The 20,631-nt window shown below is 39.4% G+C and overlaps 1 protein-coding gene across 8 annotated transcripts in view; it reads left to right on the top strand.

The window, feature by feature from the left end:
- Positions 1 to 20,631, top strand: part of FILIP1 (filamin A interacting protein 1) — a 242,178-nt gene that overhangs the window by 211,304 nt on the left and 10,243 nt on the right. For 6 of the 8 annotated variants that reach the window (XM_066253815.1, XM_066253823.1, XM_066253799.1 and 3 more), the window contains 2 exons: positions 5,392 to 8,197; positions 12,474 to 12,697. In XM_066253815.1, coding sequence (XP_066109912.1) covers positions 5,392 to 8,197; positions 12,474 to 12,680 — 3,013 coding nt within the window. In that variant the 3' untranslated portion in view covers positions 12,681 to 12,697. Of the gene's footprint in view, positions 1 to 5,391; positions 8,198 to 12,473; positions 13,294 to 20,631 lie in introns of those variants that run through there. The other 2 variants (XM_066253842.1, XM_066253808.1) reach the window with 2 other exon arrangements.

Raw genomic sequence — 20,631 nt, 5'->3', positions numbered from 1 at the left:
AACCGATCTGGTCTTGAAATCCCAACCTTCCTCTTCTTTAGTTCTATTCCCTGGATTAAGTCAAATAACTTCCTTATGCATCAAACAGCGCAGTAAAATTCCTTGCTCAAAAAGTTGTTATGAAAATCAATAAAGTACTCAGCAGGCTGCCTAAGATGTAATAGGTAGTTGGTAAATAAGATATTTTATAATTATCAAAAACCTTCCTTTTTAGTCTTTATTTTTAAAAAATTCAGTTTTAGCAAATATTGAAGTTTGGGTGGGGTTTCTAAGAGCCTATTTCAATAATATTAGGACTAGAGGTTTTCTAGTCAAACCTGCAACATTGTTTTCTTGTCAGCCTCGCCAATCCCACCTGATAAAGCTTCTCTTCATCTTCCTGACTTCTGCTTTCTCTTCTTTCTGCCACAAGATTAATAACCTATTTTATATTTTAAATCATATTTTAAGTCATTCTCTTCTAATAAATGTATACAACTTTTCTCTTTTTATCTGACATCTTGGAATACTTTCTAGGGCTTTTTATATTACTTTTTTTTACTATTTCTTTTATTGAGATATAATTTACATATGATAACATTCACCAGTTTTAAACATACAATTTGATGAGTCTCAGCAAATATATATACCATAAGCCATCAGGGCATTTGTGTCTACACTTTATTCTAGTTGAAAACAATTGAATTTCTTAACGTTTATAAATGACAAACTTGCAAGTTAAAAAATCTATTTTATTTAGGTTGAAAAGAGAAATGAGGAATTCATTTAATAGTTATTAAGAAGGGCAAGAGGATTCTGAAAACTCTATTAGATGATTTACTTGTCTTCCTTTTTTTGTCTTCTAAATAAGATAAAATGCTTGCAGAAAATGAAGAGCTTGCCAAAAATAAATTTGATTTCATGATACTTAGGGCTCCGTCTGTAACTGCTGATCAGAATCAGGGTACTAATTCATCCTCTTAGCCCTGGGCTTCTGGTTTGTTTCCTGTGTATGCTAATATGTTTAGAATCAGCACATGGTTAAAGAATGGCAATATGGGCAGAGAGGGGCGTGGAGAGGAGGTGGTAAGACACAAGCAACACCAATACCCTCTTGTTCTGCTCCTTAAATAGAATCAGTACATAAAAATTGGGTCCAGAAATGCAAATTAATTGTTTCAAAGTACAAAAAAAATTGTGTTAGGAGGGGGCTCTACAAAAAGACCTAACTTAATCAGGTTGGTCAGGGAAGGCTTCCTGGGGGAAGTGACATTTAAATGAGAGTTGAAGGATAAGTCATCACCCAGGTATGTTCTGGTGTGTATGTGTCAGAGGGCAAGGAGAAGCAGGGAGGAAATATTCAGCAGAAAGCATGACATAGGCAAGGAATGTTAGCAGGTTAGATAGTGCAAAAGAGTGACTTGAAATGAACCTGCCAAGGTAGTCAGGAATCACATTGTGCTGGGTCATGTTATGAATTTCATGCCTCTCTTCTTCAAGCAATAGGAAGGCATAGAAAGCTAGGGAGTGACATGATCATATTTGCATTTGGGTTTGATAAAATAATAATAAGGCTAAACTATACTTAGTATGGGCTGACATTGTTGTAAGTGCTTTTTGTGTATTAACTGATATGCACTTCACACAAACCCTGTGAATGAGATACTATTTGCGTGCCCAATATATCATTGAGGAAACTGAGTTATACAGAAAGAATATATAACTTGTCCAAGATCATGCAGCCATAAAGTGCCAATGCTGACATTGGGAGGAGAGCATTCAGAAGGCTGCTACAAAATTATCAGCAAAAGATGCTCAGGGCTTGGTCTGGAGTAATGCAGTGGGGAAGCATTAGGATAGTAGATTAAGATATATATAAGCCATAAAACTCACAGGATTTATCTTCAAAGCACTGCATTTTGAGTTGCTTTGGTATATTTCATATTTTTAAAATTTTATTATGGTAAGACCACTTAACATGATATTACCCTCTTAACAACAATTTTAGTGTTGTTAACTATTGCCTGGTATACTTTTCAACTTGACTATTCCTACTACTACTAATACTCATGCTAATACTCTTTCTACTAATACTAATACTCTTTCTCATCTGTGTTTCATATTTCTGCTAGAGATATTAATATTTGCAATAATTCATATCCAAAGCATTGAAGTGGTATTTTTCTGTCTCTTGCTTCCTCCTAGTGATTAAGCAGTCACAGAGCCCATGCTAAGTTACATTTTGCAAAATTTTCACAATTCATCCCATCCTTAATACCCTGCCTGTAGAAATGTGAATGCAGACCTATATATATATTATATATACATAGAACACTATTGGTAGGCTGTCCCAATTGAGCCATCCACATTTACTTTGGTCCGGGATATAACCCTCAACTACACCAACAGAGAAACTGGGTTTGGGGACAATGCAGAGAACTGGCTGGGTATTGTTATTAGGTTCATTATAATTTAAGAAATGGGAACAGTTTAAGGAGTGATAGAATGTTAGGGGAAGGGAGTAAGAGGGTCAAATATATGATGACAGAAAATGATTTGACTTTAGGTGATGGGTACACAATATAATCAACAGCAGATATGCTATAGAGATGTTGACCTGAAACCTATGTACTCTTACTGATCAATGTCACTCCTTTAAATTTAATTTTCTAAATAAAAATTTTTAAAAAGATGTGATAGAAGAGGGAAAAAGATACAGCTTAAGGAGGTTAGAAAAAGAGAAATAATCACAGCTGAAAAATGTTTTCTAGAAGCCGAATTCTTGCCATGGACATGCTCTAGCTCAAAGGATTTCCTACTGATCAGAAATCCTTCTATTTTTCTCTGGCTGAAACATCAGGGCCTCAGGTTTTACTATCAAATACAGGATAATGATATAAAAATTCTTATGGGTTAAACTCAGAAAGCATTAGACAGACTTTTCAGATGAAAGGAATAGCATTCTCTAGTTCTTATGTTTGTTTTTATTACATTTTATTACATCCATGCATTGAGTCTGTATGTCAGTCGCTTTGCTTCACAGAACAATCCTGTCAAGGACGTATACTCACAAAAATTAGGAGATATTTTATTGCTTCATATTCATTTTTAAATATCCCCTAATTTTTGTGAGCAGTGTATTAACATCCCTTGTTCCTTCCGGTCGGAGTTTCAGTGTCTGGCAAGACATTTCCCAGTTAGAAAATAGTTGAACCAGAATTGAGATTCAACTATGGTTAACCATTCCAACCCACTGCTTCTAATAGCAGAGAGGCATAGGATACTTAAATATCTTGAGAAATTTTAACATTGAATTATAGTGTTGAAAGTATTGATGTTTTCAGTGAATTCACCTCTGACAATCTAGTTAAGGTCAAGGAATTTGAAAACATCCCCAAAGTCTCTCCTACTCTATAGTTCTGTGACATTATTTTATTATATGTTTTAACTCCAAATAAAAAAAGATGATCAACAAAATGCCGTTTTATACATATGAGTACCACATTGCGTAAAGCCATTACAGAATTACTCATGCAAGTTCATAGGATTTGAAAGCAATCTTTTTTTCTATTTAGGAATAAAGTCATAATGGGTTTTTGAAGTTATGAATTTAGTTAATAGATGCTGAAACATAAGAATATGTTTTATAAAAATGAATTCTATTAAAAAATCTTAATGACATTATCAAAATGATTTCTATAGTAATTATCTGATACTGGATTTGATTACAAAGAGCTCTATCTCCAATCATTTCTTATTTTTTTTCTTTTTTCAGAGACAGAGAGTCAGAGAGAGGGATAGACAGGGACAGACAGACAGGAACAGAGAGAGATGAGAAGCATCAATCATCAGTTTTTCGTTGTGATACTTTAGTTGTTCATTGATTGTTTTCTCATATGTGCCTTGACCGTGGGGCTACAGCCTACTGAGCAACCCCTTGCTCAAGCCAACGACCTTGAGTCCAAGCTGGTGAGCTTTTGTTTAAACCAGATGAGCCTGCGCTCAAGCTGGCAACCTCGGGGTCTTGAACCTGGATCCTCCTCTTCCCAGTCCGACACTCTATCCACTGCGCCACCGCCTGGTCAGGCTATGTCCAATCATTTCTTTTTTTTAAAATTTATTTTAGAGAGGAGAGGGAGAGACAGAGGAGAGACAGAGGGGGGGAGGAGCTGGAAGCATCAACTCCCATATGTGCCTTGACCAAGCAAGCCCAGGGTTTCGAACCAGCGACCTCAGCATTTCCAGGTCAACGCTTTACCCACTGCGCCACCACAGGTCTGGCCAATCATTTTTTATACAACGTGATGTAAGACTATAACTTCTCTTTACTTAGCTAACGGCTAATCTAGTCATATATATGAAATAAATCATTCAGAATAAATAAGGTGTGAAATACATTAAAAGAAAAATGTACTTAAACAAATACATGTTAGTGGTTGTTCATAACTTGCCTTTTGTAAATATAAATTACTACAATGCATTCTTACGCTGACATGATGAGTATGATTTTTATTTTGACTTTTTTATGGTTTAAAAATAACTATTAAAAATTGGTGCAAGTTAACTGACCAAAACAAAGATGATAAATAGGTACTCTGGCATATTTATATTTCTAGTTTTTAAAGTTATACATAAACACAATAGAGAAAAATGCATTTCATGCATGTGAAACATAATTCCTATGGCTGCCGCATTTTTGTATTAATAGTAATTCAGATTCGCTACCTAACCTAGTTCTCTATTTTAAAAAATTGTTTGAATCAGAAAACTGAGACAAAATCCTGTGTCAGTTCTGATGTTAACTAAAATCTGTTTGTGCAGTTCAGCTTTCTATCAGAAAGCCCATCCTGCTTTTTCCCTATCAGGAGATAGTTACCTACAAAATAAGAAAACTCAAAGGTTCTTCTTTTCTGAGCCTTCTTTTTTATTTAAAGTAAAATTCTTTTTTTGCCCTGGCTGGATATCTCAGTTGGTTAAAGTGTCATCCCAATATGCCAAGGCTGTGGGTTTGATCCCCAGTCAGGGCACATACAAGAATCAACCACTGAATACATAAATAAGTACAACATCAAATCAATTTTTCTTTCCCCCTCTCTCCCTTCATCTCTCTCTCTCTAAAATCAATAAAAAGAAATAAAGTGAATTTCTTTTTGAAGTCATACATTTTGGAGGAAGGAGCCAAGATTCTGGAACCTTCCTGCCAAGTTTGAATCCCAGCTCAGCCACTTACTGATTGTGTGACTTATGGCAGGTGCCATGTCTCATTATCCTCATGAGTATGATACTAAAGTACATGTCTCATAGTATTGCCACAAAGATAAAATAAGTTCTAGTGCCTAGAATCCAGAAAGCACTGTATAAATAGTCATTACTATTACACAACCTAATATTTTAATGTATTTTATTTTATAGATTGAAAAAGCTCCTTGAGCAAGAAAAGGCATACCAAGCCCGCAAAGAAAAGGAAAATGCTAAGCGACTCAATAAACTAAGAGATGAACTTGTGAAACTGAAGTCTTTTGCACTCATGCTGGTAGATGAAAGACAAATGCATATTGAGCAACTTGGGTTGCAAAGCCAGAAAGTACAGGATCTTACTCAGAAACTGAGGGAAGAAGAAGAAAAGCTCAAAGCCATTACTTCCAAATCCAAAGAAGACAGGCAGAAGTTGCTTAAGTTAGAAGTGGATTTTGAACAGAAGGCTTCAAGGTTTTCCCAAGAGCATGAAGAGATGAATGCCAAATTGGCTAATCAAGAGTCTCACAACAGGCAACTTAGACTCAAGCTTGTTGGCTTAACTCAAAGAATCGAGGAGCTAGAAGAGACCAACAAAAATCTTCAGAAGGCAGAGGAAGAACTTCAGGAATTACGAGATAAAATTGCCAAAGGGGAATGTGGCAACTCCAGCCTCATGGCGGAAGTGGAAAATCTCCGGAAGCGCGTGCTTGAAATGGAGGGCAAAGATGAGGAGATCACTAAGACTGAGTCCCAGTGCAGGGAACTGAAGAAGAAGTTGCAAGAGGAAGAACATCATGGTCGGGAGCTCAAACTTGAAGTTGAAAAGTTACAGAAGAGAATGTCTGAACTGGAGAAATTGGAAGAAGCATTTAGCAAGAGTAAATCTGAATGCACTCAGCTACATCTAAATCTGGAGAAAGAAAAGAACTTAACCAAAGATCTGCTAAATGAATTAGAGGTGGTCAAGACTCGAGTGAAAGAACTAGAATGTTCTGAAAGTAGATTGGAAAAAGCTGAATTAAGCCTAAAAGATGATCTTACAAAGTTGAAGTCATTTACTGTGATGCTGGTTGATGAAAGGAAAAATATGATGGAAAAAATAAAGCAAGAAGAGAGAAAAGTGGATGGACTCAATAAAAATTTTAAGGTGGAACAAGGAAAGGTTATGGATGTAACTGAAAAACTAATTGAAGAGAGTAAGAAGCTTTTAAAACTGAAGTCTGAAATGGAGGAAAAAGTATACAATTTGACAAAAGAAAGAGACGAGTTAATAGGCAAACTGAGAAGTGAAGAAGAAAAATCATGTGAATTAAGCTGCAGCGTTGACTTATTAAAGAAGAGAATTGATGGCATAGAGGAAGTAGAAAGAGAAATAACAAGAGGAAGATCTCGAAAAGGACCTGAACTCACCTGCCCAGAAGACAACAAGATTAAGGAACTAACACTTGAAATTGAGAGACTGAAGAAACGTCTTCAACAGCTGGAGGTGGTTGAAGGGGATTTGATGAAGACGGAGGATGAGTATGATCAGCTGGAGCAGAAATTCAGAACGGAGCAGGATAAGGCTAATTTCCTCTCTCAGCAACTGGAGGAGATAAAACATCAGATTGCCAAGAACAAAGCAATAGAGAAAGGTGAGGCTGTGAGCCAGGAAGCTGAGCTGAGACACAGATTTCGGTTGGAAGAGGCTAAAAGCAGAGACTTAAAAGCCGAAGTACAAGCTCTTAAAGAGAAGATTCATGAATTAATGAACAAAGAAGATCAGCTTTCTCAGCTCCAAGTGGATTATTCTGTCCTTCAACAAAGATTTATGGAAGAAGAAAATAAGAACAAAAACATGGGACAGGAGGTCCTCAATCTGACCAAAGAGTTGGAGCTTTCTAAACGTTACAGCCGAGCTCTCAGACCCAGTATGAATGGAAGAAGAATGGTAGATATTCCTGTGACCTCGACTGGGGTACAAACGGATGCTGTTAGCAGTGAAGCAGCAGAGGAAGAAACACCGGCAGTGTTTATTCGGAAATCCTTTCAAGAAGAAAATCATATCATGAGTAATCTCCGACAGGTGGGATTGAAAAAACCTATGGAACGATCCTCTGTTCTAGACAGGTACCCTCCAGCAGCAAATGAGCTCACTATGAGAAAGTCTTGGATTCCCTGGATGAGAAAAAGGGAAAATGGACCCTCAATCACTCAAGAGAAAGGGCCTCGAACAAACTCCAGTCCAGGGCACCCAGGAGAGCTGGTTCTTTCCCCAAAGCAGGGCCAGCCCCTGCATATTCGAGTGACACCAGACCATGAGAACAGTACTGCGACTTTGGAGATAACAAGCCCGACATCTGAAGAATTTTTTTCTAGTACCACCGTCATTCCTACATTAGGGAATCAGAAACCAAGGATAACCATTATTCCATCACCAAATGTTAAGTCTCAAAAACCAAAAAGTGGAGATAATACTCTCGGCACAGAACGAGCCATGTCCCCAGTCACAATTACCACATATTCCAGAGAGAAAACCCCAGACGGCGGAAGAGGTGCCTTTGCGGACAGGCCCACATCTCCCATTCAGATAATGACAGTATCCACATCAGCTGCCCCGGCTGAGATTGCAGTCTCTCCCGATGCCCAGGACATGCCCATGGGAAGGACTGTCCTCAAAGTCACCCCAGAAAAACAGACTGTTCCAACTCCAGTACGGAAGTACAACTCCAATGCCAATATCATAACCACGGAAGACAATAAGATTCACATTCATTTAGGTTCTCAGTTTAAACGATCCCCTGGGGCTTCAGCAGAAGGAGCAAGTCCAGTTATCACTGTTCGACCTGTCAACGTGACAGCTGAAAAGGAGGTTTCCACTGGCACTGTCCTTCGCTCTCCCAGGAACCATCTCTCCTCACGACCTAGTGCAAACAAAGTGACAAGCACTATCACCATAACGCCAGTCACAACCTCATCCACTCGAGGAACCCAGTCAGTGGTGAGTAGGAGAGGTTCCAAAGTGCAGGCTGAGGGAGTGGGGAACAACTAAGGAGGGAGAATAACTCAACGCCCAAGATAAAACGAAAGCAAATGCTACCTGCTCTACCTGAAGCTACTAGTAGATGTTTTCTAGAAAACTACCTACGTCAATACATGAAAATAAAAAGTGGCCCAATATTTTAATGAATTGAGCTAATTTTGAGGAAAAATGTTTTCATGTAAATTATGGAGACCCCCAAAAATACCTTGCAAAGATAGCCTCTTGGTAATGTCAGCATATGATGATGATGTTTAAAATTTGATTTTTATGTTTAAAATCTTCTCAAAATGAAGACTGGGGAGAAATGGTCAATATGCAGAAAAAATTGGCTGTTCCTGAGTTATATTTTTATAATCTAAAATATTTAGTATATGATCATGTATGACCATACTAATATTTTATTAAGAAAATGAGGTTAAAAGATTTTTATTTATTTATTTATTTTTTTTAGTAGAGATAGAGACAGACAAACAGATGAGAAGGGAGAGAGATGAGAAGCATCAACTTATAGATATTTGTGGCACTTTAATTGTTTTTTGACTGCTTTTTATATATGCCTTGACCTAGAGGCTCCAGCCAAGCCAGTGACCCCTTGCTCGAGCCAGCTACCTTGGACTCAAGCCAGTGACCTTAGGCTTCAAGCCAGTAACCATGGGATCATGACAATGATCCTACGCTCAAGCCAGTGACCTCATACTCAAGCCAGTGAGCCTGCACCCAAGCTGGCGACCTCGGGTTTTGAACCTGGGGCCTCAGAATCCCAGGTAGATGCTGTATCTACTGTGCCACCACTAGTCAGGAGAGATGAAAAGATTTTAATATTAAAAAATTTCTAATAAAAAAAGAAGTGAATTTATATGCCTGGACACTATATTTTATTAATAGTATCTTGCAGAGATCAGGTACTTGATAAATATTATTTAATAACCAGCTGGAAGACTAAATAAATGATAATAAAAAAGTGTGCTTGAGGTATAAAAGCCAAAACTTAAAAATAAATTCTATTTTTCAAAATGCTTCTAACCTGATCAGGTGGTGGCCCAGTGGATAGAAGATGATCTGGGACACTGAAGTCCCAGGTTCGAAATCCTGTTGCTGGCTTGAGCTCAAAGGCTGTTGACTTGAAGCCTAAGGTAGCTGACTTGAACAAGGGCTCACTGACTTGGCTGGAGCCATTTGGTCAAGGCACGTATGAAAAGCAATCAATGAACAACTAAAGTTACACAATTATAAGTCGATGCTTCTCATCCCTCTCCCTTCCTGTCTCTCTGTCTCTCTCTAAAAAAAAAAAAAAAAAATTAAAAGAAAATACTTCTAGTGATTTTCTTCATTTATTGGGGATAGACTGATAAATAAAATTATGGAAGATCATTACTACCTAGATATTAATTTAAACAAACAGACTAGAAAATATAACTCCTAACTCTGAACAAATTCTGCAACATATATTGGAAACTCTTAAGAAAGCTTATTTTATAAGTATTGCTTTTTATGTAAGTATAGAAACTGTGGCTTATTTTCCCATATCTTCAATATAATTTACTTTTAATTCTCTGTATACAAACATAGACTCAAGACAGACTTGAAAATGTGAATTAGTAATTGCTTTGCCAGTAAAGCTTTTCACTGTTGACTCTATAGGAGCCAAATAGCACTCAGAATCGCTCACTTTTCTCAAATGGTTCAATATTGCTTTCTAGGCAACACAAAGTATAGCTTGAATTTTTATAAAAAGACAGTGGAGGTGCCAATTGTTGTAACTGAGAGCAGGTTTCTCTGCTGGAACAACTTCTTTCCATTTAAGAGTCAGATCAAGATAGTTTTACCTTCTATAGCAACATTTGTGACTACTGATTCAACCCCATACACAAACAAGGTTTCAAAACAGCCAAGAGTCCCAAGGCTTGAATAATGATCCACCTACTTCAGGTATATCCGATCTTATTAAATTAAGAACAACAAAAAGTTTGGGACACCCCTCTTAAAAAGCAGATAGGCTAGTTTATCCATTTGTTCATTAAAGTATTGAATTTACTGAGTATTACCTACACTTTAGCTGCTGGATTAGGTGCTGACTGCAAAGATAACCTTTAGAAGTTCTCAGTGTAGTGGGAGAGTCAGGATTAGAAGCTACCTAATAGTGCTATGGTAGAAATATATACAAAGGAACCACCAGAGAAGACTTCAAAGAGGAAGACGTTTTCACAGATAAGGAGAGATGTTCAAGAAGGAAAAGAGAAGGAATATGTAGAGAGTGTGTGCAAAGGTACGGTGCTGTGGAGGAGCCTGGCACGTTTGGGGAAGGGTGAGCAGTCCCACTGTGCTGCAGCAGTTGGGCGTGGGGACAGAATGCAAGAGCAGAAAACAGAGAGGCAACCTCGGGGCAGATATTGAGGAGAGTTGCATGTCTTATTATGAAATTGGGATTTACTCTCACAGAACAGACAAGACAAAGGGTGTTGAAAGGGTAAGGATGCTATAAAAACATTATATTATTTATATTTTAGAAAGATGTCTAGAGAACAGTGTAAAGGATAAACTGGAGGAGACAGAAGCTGAGGACAGAGATACCTTTGCAATTCTCTAGGCCAGGGGTCTCAAACTCGCGGCCCGCGGGCCGCATGCGGCCCGCCAAACAATTTTGTGTGGCCCGCAGACTAATCCACGAAGTTCAAAATATTTTGGATAAAATTAAGTAAGCCTAGGGGCCTACTTGTATTTTTCATTTCTCTAGCATCCTAGCTAGATATTAGCTTAGTTAACAGCAGTTGTGATGCGAACTACAGTTTCTGGTCGTTTTGTGACACTGAGTAAACTGCATGTACGATTGTGCTTGTTGTACTGATTTTTTTTTTTGTTTTCAACTGCAGTGAGAAAAGTGTTGCGTAACAGTTGCCTTTTGTAGACCTAGTGTGGCCCGCCAAACGGCTGTGATCTTGCTCTGCGGCCCACATACTGAGTTGAGTTTGAGACCCCTGCTTTAGGCGATAGTGTAGGCTTGGACTATAGTAGTGAAAGTGAGGGCAGAGATAGATTGAAGACAGAATTGAAAATTTCATGACAAATTGAGTATGGAGGGCAGCTCTGAGGCTCTGGCCTTGGTGTATGGGTGTATAGGATGTGAAACATTGGGGGACTAATGTTGCAAGAGAAGGTAAGTTATGTTTGGGGCGTGTTATATCTGAGAGGCCTGAGGGACACTGGACATGTTTAGGAAGTAGTTGGAAACATTGATCTGTATTTAAGGAGGGCATTGAAGGCTTGAGGTCTGGAACTCTTCAATACATGAGGTGATAACTGAGGTGTTCCTCAGCATGAAAGCCACAAAAATTGAAAGAGGGCTGAGAATGGAGTAGGTGATGCCCACAGTTAGCAGGCAGGCAAGCTAGAACAAGGAGCCAAGCTAACAAGAGATTCAAAAGCAGTTGTCAGGGACAGGATGGGATGGGTGAGACTCAAGTAAAAAATTATAGCAAGAAAGTTTCTGGAGCACTTCAAGAAGGATGGTGTGGTTGTCAATGACAGTAAAAAATAAGAAGAGTCTGAGTCCTTAGGACAGGGGTCCGGAACCTATGGCTCGCGAGCCAGATGTGGCTCTTTGGATGGCTGCATCTGGCTCACAGACAAATCTTTAATAAAAAAAAAATGTCAAAAATAGAAAACATTCTCATGTATTACAATCCATTCATTTCCTACTGCTCATGTTCATGGTTGCGGGTGGCTAGAGCCAATCACAGCTGTCCTCTGGGACAACACCAAATTTTTATTGGATAATGCGTAATGTACACAGTCGTTATATGGCTCTCACGGAATTATATTTTAAAATATGTGGCGTTCATGGCTCTTTCAGCCAAAAAGGTTCCCGACCCCTGCATTAGGAGGTAAAAGTCGAGAGCTAGCTAGCTAAATAAAGTGGAGATAATGGGGGGGGGGCGTAGGAACAATATTGCCTGAGTTTATGCCAGGTGGCCTGTATTTTCCCTGTGAAATAGGAGGCAAGGCCATCTTCAGTAAGGGTAGGAGCTTGAGAAGGGAAGGACATTTGGCATAGGTGTTTCAGGAGAAGAGAAAGGGAGGCAGTCAGAGTGGGTTAGATTCTGACTCCAATTTTCTAATGATTTTACCTGGGGAGGGCTCACCTGTGGCAAGAGCCTTGCTAACGTTCAGATTGATGGCATATCCAGTGGGAAACTCACCACTATCTCCCTGTGTTTCTGTATTTTCTCTCTTACAGTCAGGACAAGATGGGTCATCCCAGCGGCCTGCACCCACCCGCATTCCTATGTCAAAAGGTATGAAAGCAGGAAAGCCAGTAGTGGCAGCCCCAGGAGCAGGAAATCTGACCAAATTCGAGCCTCGAGCTGAGACTCAGTCTATGAAAATAGAGCTGAAGACATCTGCAGCCGGCAGCACTACCTCTCTTGGAGGGGGGAAGGGCTGAGGGCAGTGGCTGAGGGGGTATGTTGTGCAGATGCTACCGCTGCCGTGAAAACAAACCTTCGTCTGTTCGTGCCAACTCTTTACATGTACTAATTTAAGTTTTAAATACCTTGTTTATAAAATAATCTACTAATAGCAATGTGTCTTTCCTATTTTGTACACTTGTTTTGATGCTGGGGAACAGAACTAACCTGCAAAACTACTGTTTGCCATGCACTCGGTCGAGGAAGCCAGGCCTGAGGCAGGGCCTGGTGTGTAGTCCCAGTTTTGCTTCCAGAAAATGGATCCATCAGAGAACCCATCTGAATCTTAGTTTGTCAGTGAGATATGGGAGCCGGATATCATTCTCTCCAAACTGGGCTCCCGTATTTCCTGATTGTGAATCAAATTTAATAGGACTTGTTTTACAAGAATTGATTTTTCAACAATTCTAGTATGAAATAGGAAGTAGTCTAACAATGGTCAGTTGCTTCTACTAAATCCCAAATTTGCTTCATGTACTGGAAGAAACATCTAGCTATCACAGGGCCTGGACTTCTCAAGTTTTGCAAAAGCAAAAGCCTCTGAGATAATTTCAGGAAATAATTTAAATGTGAAATAAAATGGAAATGAAATATGGAATCCTAAAAGAGAGTTTTACTTATTTGTGTGTGTGTGTGTGTGTGTGTGTGTGTATTGTAGATGTTTTGGGCATCTCCAAAACATTCCCAGAATTTAATAAATAATGATTTTAGAATTAATGTGAGACTCATGCTCTATGAAAGTGTGCAATTAATTTAAATCATGGAACGGTTTGAATAGAGCTGCCAATTGGCCCCTTATAGTTCAACAGAGGTTGTAATGGATAGAAAATAGCAGAAAGTGAATTCTGATACGTTCATGCCAAGAAAAAAAATGACATCATGCATAGCTTAATTGAATTGAAATATTTTCCTCAGTTAACTGTGAACTTTACTTGCAAATACAAAACCAGTTCATGATTTCATGTGTGTGTGTGTGCTATAGAGAAGTGAATTATTATTACTGTCAGTTTTACTTGTGTGTGTGTCATTTTCATTAATTCTAAGCATGTTTTAATCAGCATGGAACAGTGTGTGAGTGCAAAATGCCAGGTGTTTTTCTGAGGAGACTAATCATGTGAAAGTGGACACTGCTTCCTAGTCAAATAACCACATATGAGCTCAAGGCTAATAACCTGTAGCATAGCATATGTGATCTTATGTAGCAGCACCTTTTTAAAGATTTTTGAGTCAATGGGGTGAAGTTTACAATAACTACAGAATTATAGGTTATTTTTCCACTTTTGAATTGTGAGTGTTCCAAAATTATCTGGATAGTCTCTGCACTTGATATTTAAGAAAAAATATTAAAATATATATATGTATTTATATATATATAAAATATATATATATGGTTAGTTAGTTTTTAGCCCATGATTTCTCACACTTCATGATAGACTCGTCTTCAAGTTCTTTACACACCAGATTTTCTATCCCTTTCAGATCTTGGACTTGAATTACACATTATAGATGCCTCATAGTGTTCCCATTCACTTTGATCAGATCTCCGTTGCCTATGGCTCCTCAGTTCTCAGCATATATATTTTAAAATGTTGCATATCCATGATAGACATGCCATAATAATGGGATTTCAAGATAGAAGAAGAGAAAGATTAAGAATGAAAATTTTATGAAATATGACTTTAAACAAGTTTAAACAAGAGAGCTTTCCTTTTCGAATACTGACTTGTATATTTTTAAAAGGGAATTTCCTCCCTTTTGTAAAGTGGAAACAATTATTTTAAAAAACAAGAACATTCTTTGGCATTTAGGGTACTTAGTGTTACTGTACCATAACAGACTGTATTTGAGCAGATAAAGGGGTCAGAAGTATGAAACTCTGCGTTCTTTTTTACTTTACCTGCCATTTTTCCGTGACTTTGATCATAGTCTTATTGTCACTGTTGCTGTTTTTGTTTTTTACCTATTCACCCCATGCTTACACCATTTCTGCCCGGAAGTTCAGACTGCCCGCAGGGAGAGTGTTCAGAAAGGCTTTGCAGTGCATGTACAGGATGTTTATACATCTGGACCTTGGAACAGAGCCACCTACAAAGTACAGCTACTAAGAAAATTTGGCAGAGCAACACATATTCACTTTTCAGAAATGATAAAGAACAACTGCCATGGCAGTTTTTCTTTGTAATTTTAGAACCAACTCTACATTTATTGGATAGCTTTGTTCTAAACCACATATTAGAAATGAAATCCACTAGGGATAGGAGGTGGAGGATTAAACGCACTCCAACTCCAGCTTCCATTTGTGAGTGTAACATTTTTAAGATGCAGCTTAATGTGCTTTTATAAGAGTGAATGGGATTAAAGGGTTAGTCTTTTCCCTGTCCTGGAACATAGCATTGTGTAGTAAAAGAAAAAGGTTCTCACCAGGGCTGCTGTGTAGAGCTGCTGCTTAGGATCCACACTGGGTAGCAAAGGGGTCGGGTGGGGGTGCCATTTCCATAGATTTAAATGTGATGGCACCCCCAGAGGACGTGCAGGGCACCATCTGCCCAGCTACAGAGAAGATCTCGTATCTTCCCATCCTGAGAATAACTTTCCTATGCTGACCATTTCAGCACACTCTGATGGTAGCCATTTAGCAATGCATGATACCAGAAACATTTTGGGACATGGCCCTAAGGATATTTATCATTGCTTGAAGATGACTTAAATAGAGTCATTCAGCTGCTACTGGCATTTTTATCAGATTTTCAGTGAGCACAAGCTAATGGGTGACAGTTGGGCTCTCTAGAGATTTTAGTGTCTTCATTAAAGGTATGGTATTACCGGATCTCTTACTTGAATATCTTCAAGAAGAGAGTAAAGAAATAGCGTCGATATGTTGTGTGGCAAGAGTATAATTTCAGGGAAATGAAGCCATGTCCAAGAATGAAAAATGTACAGAGATTTGAATTTCTCATTCCCTCATAGCTTCAGAGTACTGGGGAAACAGTGAGACTTTCCTGATTAAAAAACCCCAGGATATTAGATAGGAAGAGCACATTTATGTGGGAGGGCAGAGGGCCGAGAGAGAAAGGAAGAGGTAACAAGATGGGCACAGAGAAGGTTTCCCAGTAAACAAGAATGTATGATTCCAAAACTTCTCCAATCCAGATAGTTTGGTGTTTCCTCTACCCTCTTCTTCAGGATCTCCTTACTGGTTTCTCACCAATCTCTGCTCTTTCGACTTCTCCTTTTCACTTGTTACCTCCACACAGGATAAAAATATGCTCTGGCCTCTTCCATTTTAGAACAATTCTTTCTTCAGCTGTGCAGTTCTCTGTAGCTACTGCCTGTCTCCCTCCTGCCAATTTAAGTGATTGACAGAACACTCAAAACATTTATGTCTTCACTTCCATACTTTCCATTTATTCTTTTCTTTTCTTCTTAGATAGATAGAAGGGAAAAGGAAGGGCGGAGAGTGTGAAAAACATCAACTCATAGTTGCTTTCACTCTAGTTGTATGTTGATTGCTTCTCATATGTGCCTTGACAAGGACCAAGCCAGTGTCTCCTTGCTCAAGCCAGTGACCTTGGGCTTTTCATGCCAGCGACCTCTGGGCTCAACTTGGCAAGCTTTGGGATTGTGTAGATCAGCGGTTCTCAACCTGTGGGTCGTGACCCCAGCGGGGGTCGAACGACCAAAACACAGGGGTCACCTAAAGCCATTGGAAAGTACATATTTATTATACAATACATTTTTAAATAAAATATGTATTTCCGATGGTTTTAGGAGACCCCTGTGTTTTGGTCGTTCGACCCCCGCCGGGGTTGTGACCCACAGGTTGAGAGCCACTGGTGTAGATGATGCCCCATGCTCAAGCCAGAGAGCCCACACTGATAAGCCCATATTCAGAGCCAGTAACTTTGCAGTTTTGAACCAGCAACCTTAGCTTTATGAGTTGACACTTTATCCACTGTGTCATCACTGATCAGGCTCCATTTATTCTTTAATTACTTCTTATTCTTGTTAAACTAATTTTTATACATAGTTAAAATATCAACCAGTATGTTTGACTGGTGGTGGTGCAGTGGATAGAGCATTGACCTGAGACACTGATGTCCCAGGTTCTAAACCCTGAAGTCACTGGCTTGAGCACAGGCTCATCTGGCTTGATTGTGGGCTCATCTATCATGAGTGTGGGGTCGCTGATCATAGACATAACCCCATGATTGCTGGCTTGAGCAAGAGGTAAGATCATAGACATAACTCCATGGTTGCTGGCTTGAGCAAGAGGTCACTGGCTTGGCTGGAGGCCCCTGGTCAAGGTACGTATAAGAAGCAATCAATGAATAACTAAAGTACTGTAACTATGAGTTGATGCTCCTCATCTCTCTCTCTTCCTGTCTCGTCTCTCTAAAAAAAACCATAAAAAAAAAAAATAAATATCAGCCTGTACTAAAAGACAATGAAAACATCAATTCCTTACCTTACTCTTCCTTTTTTTTTTTCTTCTGAAGTGAGAAGCGGGAGGCCAAGAGACAGACTCCCACATGCGCCTGACCAGGATCTACCTGGCATGCCCACCAGGGGACGATGCTCTGCCCATCTGGGGCATAGCTCCATTGCAACCAGAGCCATTCTAGCACCTGAGGTGGAGGCCATGGAGCCATCCTCAGCGTCCAGGCCAACTTTGCTCCAATGGAGCCTTGGCTGTGGTAGGGGAAGAGAGAGACAGAGAGGAAGGAGAGGGGGAAGGGTGGAGAAGCAGATTGGCGCTTCTCCTGTGTGCCCTGGCCAGGAATCAAACCTGAGACTTCTACACACCAGGCCGATGCTCTACCACTGAGCCAACCAGCCAGGGCTCCTCATTCTTCTTTCCCTCAGTTTTGCTCCTTGGAGAGAAAATCATTTTTAACTCTTAACTGTTTCTTTTGGTTTATCTCTATATTTCTAAATAATATATATGTATATTATTTATTTATTTGAGAAAGAGAGAAAGAGAGTGATAGAGATAGAGAGAGAGAGAGAAGAGGGGAGGGGAGGAATAAAAAGCATCAACTCCCATATGTGTCTTGACCAGGCAAACCTGAGGTTTTGAACCAGTGACCTCAGCTCTAAATAATATTTTTATACTCTTTTTATTCATCTATTTTAGATATTATTTTTGTCTTCCGAGTCCTGTCTTGACAGTTGAGGATTCGGTCCTCTCACATGTACCATCTCTCCCTTTTTCCCATCTTCCCAATATGATTATATCATATATTACATTTTTCTTTTTGATAAATCAGCAGTCAGCATTTATATATTTATATATTAATGTGTTTCCAGTGTAAATTTAAATATTGTTTCCTGCTGAGTCAAGTAGTATACTATAATTGTTTCCTTCTTCTTATCACTTTTCCCTTTCAAATGAATAATTGCTTTAATTTTTCATCTGCTTGGCTTTTTTATTTTTTTATTTTAAATAATTTTATTTTTTTAATGGGGCGACATCAATAAATCAGGATACATATATTCAAAGATAACAAGTCCAGGTTATCTTGTCATTCAATTATGTTGCATACTCATTACCCAAAGTCAGATTGTCCTCTGTCACCTTCTATCTAGTTTTCTTTGTGCCCCTCCCCCTCCGCCTTTCCCTCTCCCTTTCCCCCTTCCCCCCATAACCACCACACTCTTATCAATGTCTCTTAGTTTCACTTTTATGTCCCACCTATGTATGGAATAATGCAGTTCCTGGTTTTTTCTGATTTACTTATTTCGCTTCGTATCATGTTATCAAGATCCCACCATTTTGCTGTAAATGATCCGATGTCATCATTTCTTATGGCTGAATAGTATTCCATAGTGTATATGTGCCACATCTTCTTTATCCAGTCATCTATTGACGGGCTTTTTGGTTGTTTACATGTCCTGGCCACTGTGAACAATGCTGCAATGAACATGGGGCTGCATGTGTCTTTGCGTATCAATGTTTCTGAGTTTTGGGGGTATATACCCAGTAGAGGGATTGCTGGGTCATAAGGTAGTTCTATTTTCAGTTTTTTGAGGAACCACCATACTTTCTTCCATAATGGTTGTACTACTTTACATTCCCACCAATAGTGTATGAGGGTTCCTTTTTCTCCACAGCCTCTCCAATATTTGCTATTACCTGTCTTGTTAATAATTCTGCTTGGTTTTTTATAGATCTACCTTTATTTTTTCCAGATACTCCAATATATGGGCCAAACACCTACCAAACCCTGAAACACATCAGCGTTATATTTTCCCTGGAGGCTTTCCCAGTTCAGCCCTCTGCTCCCCTACTTGGTCTAGACTACTTGTCCTCTAAACCTGCTGCTGGCCTTTTGCCTGTTAAATCCTCTGTTTGCTGGGTTTCTTACCTCTATCATCTATCTAAGCTATCATCTATCTGTCTGTCTACCTATTTTTTGAAGTATATCTTTCAGTGGTTTCTACAGAGACAACTCTTTTCAGTAACCTCCCTGGGGCAAGCTCCCTGCATTCTGGGAATAGATCATGGGAGGTGAGATAGAGAATCTCATAGTCCAACATGTCAACTTCTTCACTTCCCTGTATTCAGTCTGTGCTGCCTATTATTTCCCTGGGTCCAGAACTTCTTAGGTTGGTTTTTCAGAAAACTTTGGTAAGGGTGAAACGGAGTGTGAAATTATGCTCCCCTCTCTCTGTGATGAAGATATCTAATCTCCTTTGGTTTTTCTTTGACCTCTCTGACTGCTCTGCCTTGATCTCTCTTGATGGGTCCTTGTTTTATGCATACATTGTAAGGATTGTTGTTCCCCTCTTCTCCATCAAAAGCGATTTTCCTGCACTAGTTCTTGTTATTTTAGGTACTACCATGACTTCAGTTATCACCTATATACTGATAACTACCAAACCACTGTTTCTAACTCAACTTGTCTCAAAGCATTCTCAACACTTTCTTTATCCCTCTTCCAAGTCTTCCCTTCTTGTTATTCTCCACCTCCGCAGGGGTTTCCTGATCCACTCAATCACAAAGTCTAGCAATGTGGTAGCCATTTTAGGCTCCCGCTTCTACCTCACCCATCAAGTAAACTCATTCAACGACTCTCTCAGTCAAACCCCCTAACATTCAAGCTGCTGAGCCCACATCTCCATTTCTCCCACCACTGCCTTAGTTGCAGTTTTAATTACTTCTTATCTGGATTACTCTGATACCCCCCCCAACTGATTTTATAATCTCCAGCCAGAAATTTCTCTCATTCCTTATTTATTCTCTTTTCCAAAGCACAAGTCGATCATATCACTCCTCTACTTGAAAACCCTCCAAAGAGTCATCATTACCTGTAGAATACAATGCCAGTTCCTTGGTATGGCACTCAAGGCTCTCTGTGTTCTGGCTCTTTTCCTCCCCAGTCTTGGCATCCTGCTGCCCAGGCACACAGAATGGCACCTTCTCTTGATTTGATCAAGGTATTCCTTCTACCTCGATCGCCCTATCTCCTACCTTTCCTTCTGGTGGTTGTGTACTTTTGTGTTCCAAATCACTTTTAAAAGCATTGTCTCTGCTAGAAAGACAGACCATAATTTTCGATTCTGTCCTGGAGTTTAAAGCCTGTCCATTGCTGTAAAAACTTGGCACTTGCTGTAGACAAAGAAAATAAGCAGTTGCAGGATGGCTGAAACTTGGGGAAGAAAGGTGTTCTTGTTCCTTCCCTTTGTCTGCAATGCCAGCCCGTGAGAAAGATGTGGAAGGTGTTGACACACCATGCGTGAGAACATGGAGGTAAAAGAGTGGGATTAGAGGAAATCCAGGCTCTGCCTTTCTGGATAGTGTAAATTACTTCTATTTCCCTCCAGGGGCACCATGGCAAGTAAAGGATGCAAAACAGCCAGGGAGCCAAATCTGGGAGTTTTTCCCTCTGAAGCCATCATACATATGGAGAACTAAGGGGGCCGGGGAGG

This window comes from Saccopteryx bilineata, chromosome 1 (assembly GCF_036850765.1).
Source record: "Saccopteryx bilineata isolate mSacBil1 chromosome 1, mSacBil1_pri_phased_curated, whole genome shotgun sequence".
Classification (NCBI taxonomy): Eukaryota; Metazoa; Chordata; class Mammalia; order Chiroptera; family Emballonuridae; genus Saccopteryx; species Saccopteryx bilineata.
This window is presented reverse-complemented; position numbering and strand designations above follow the sequence as displayed.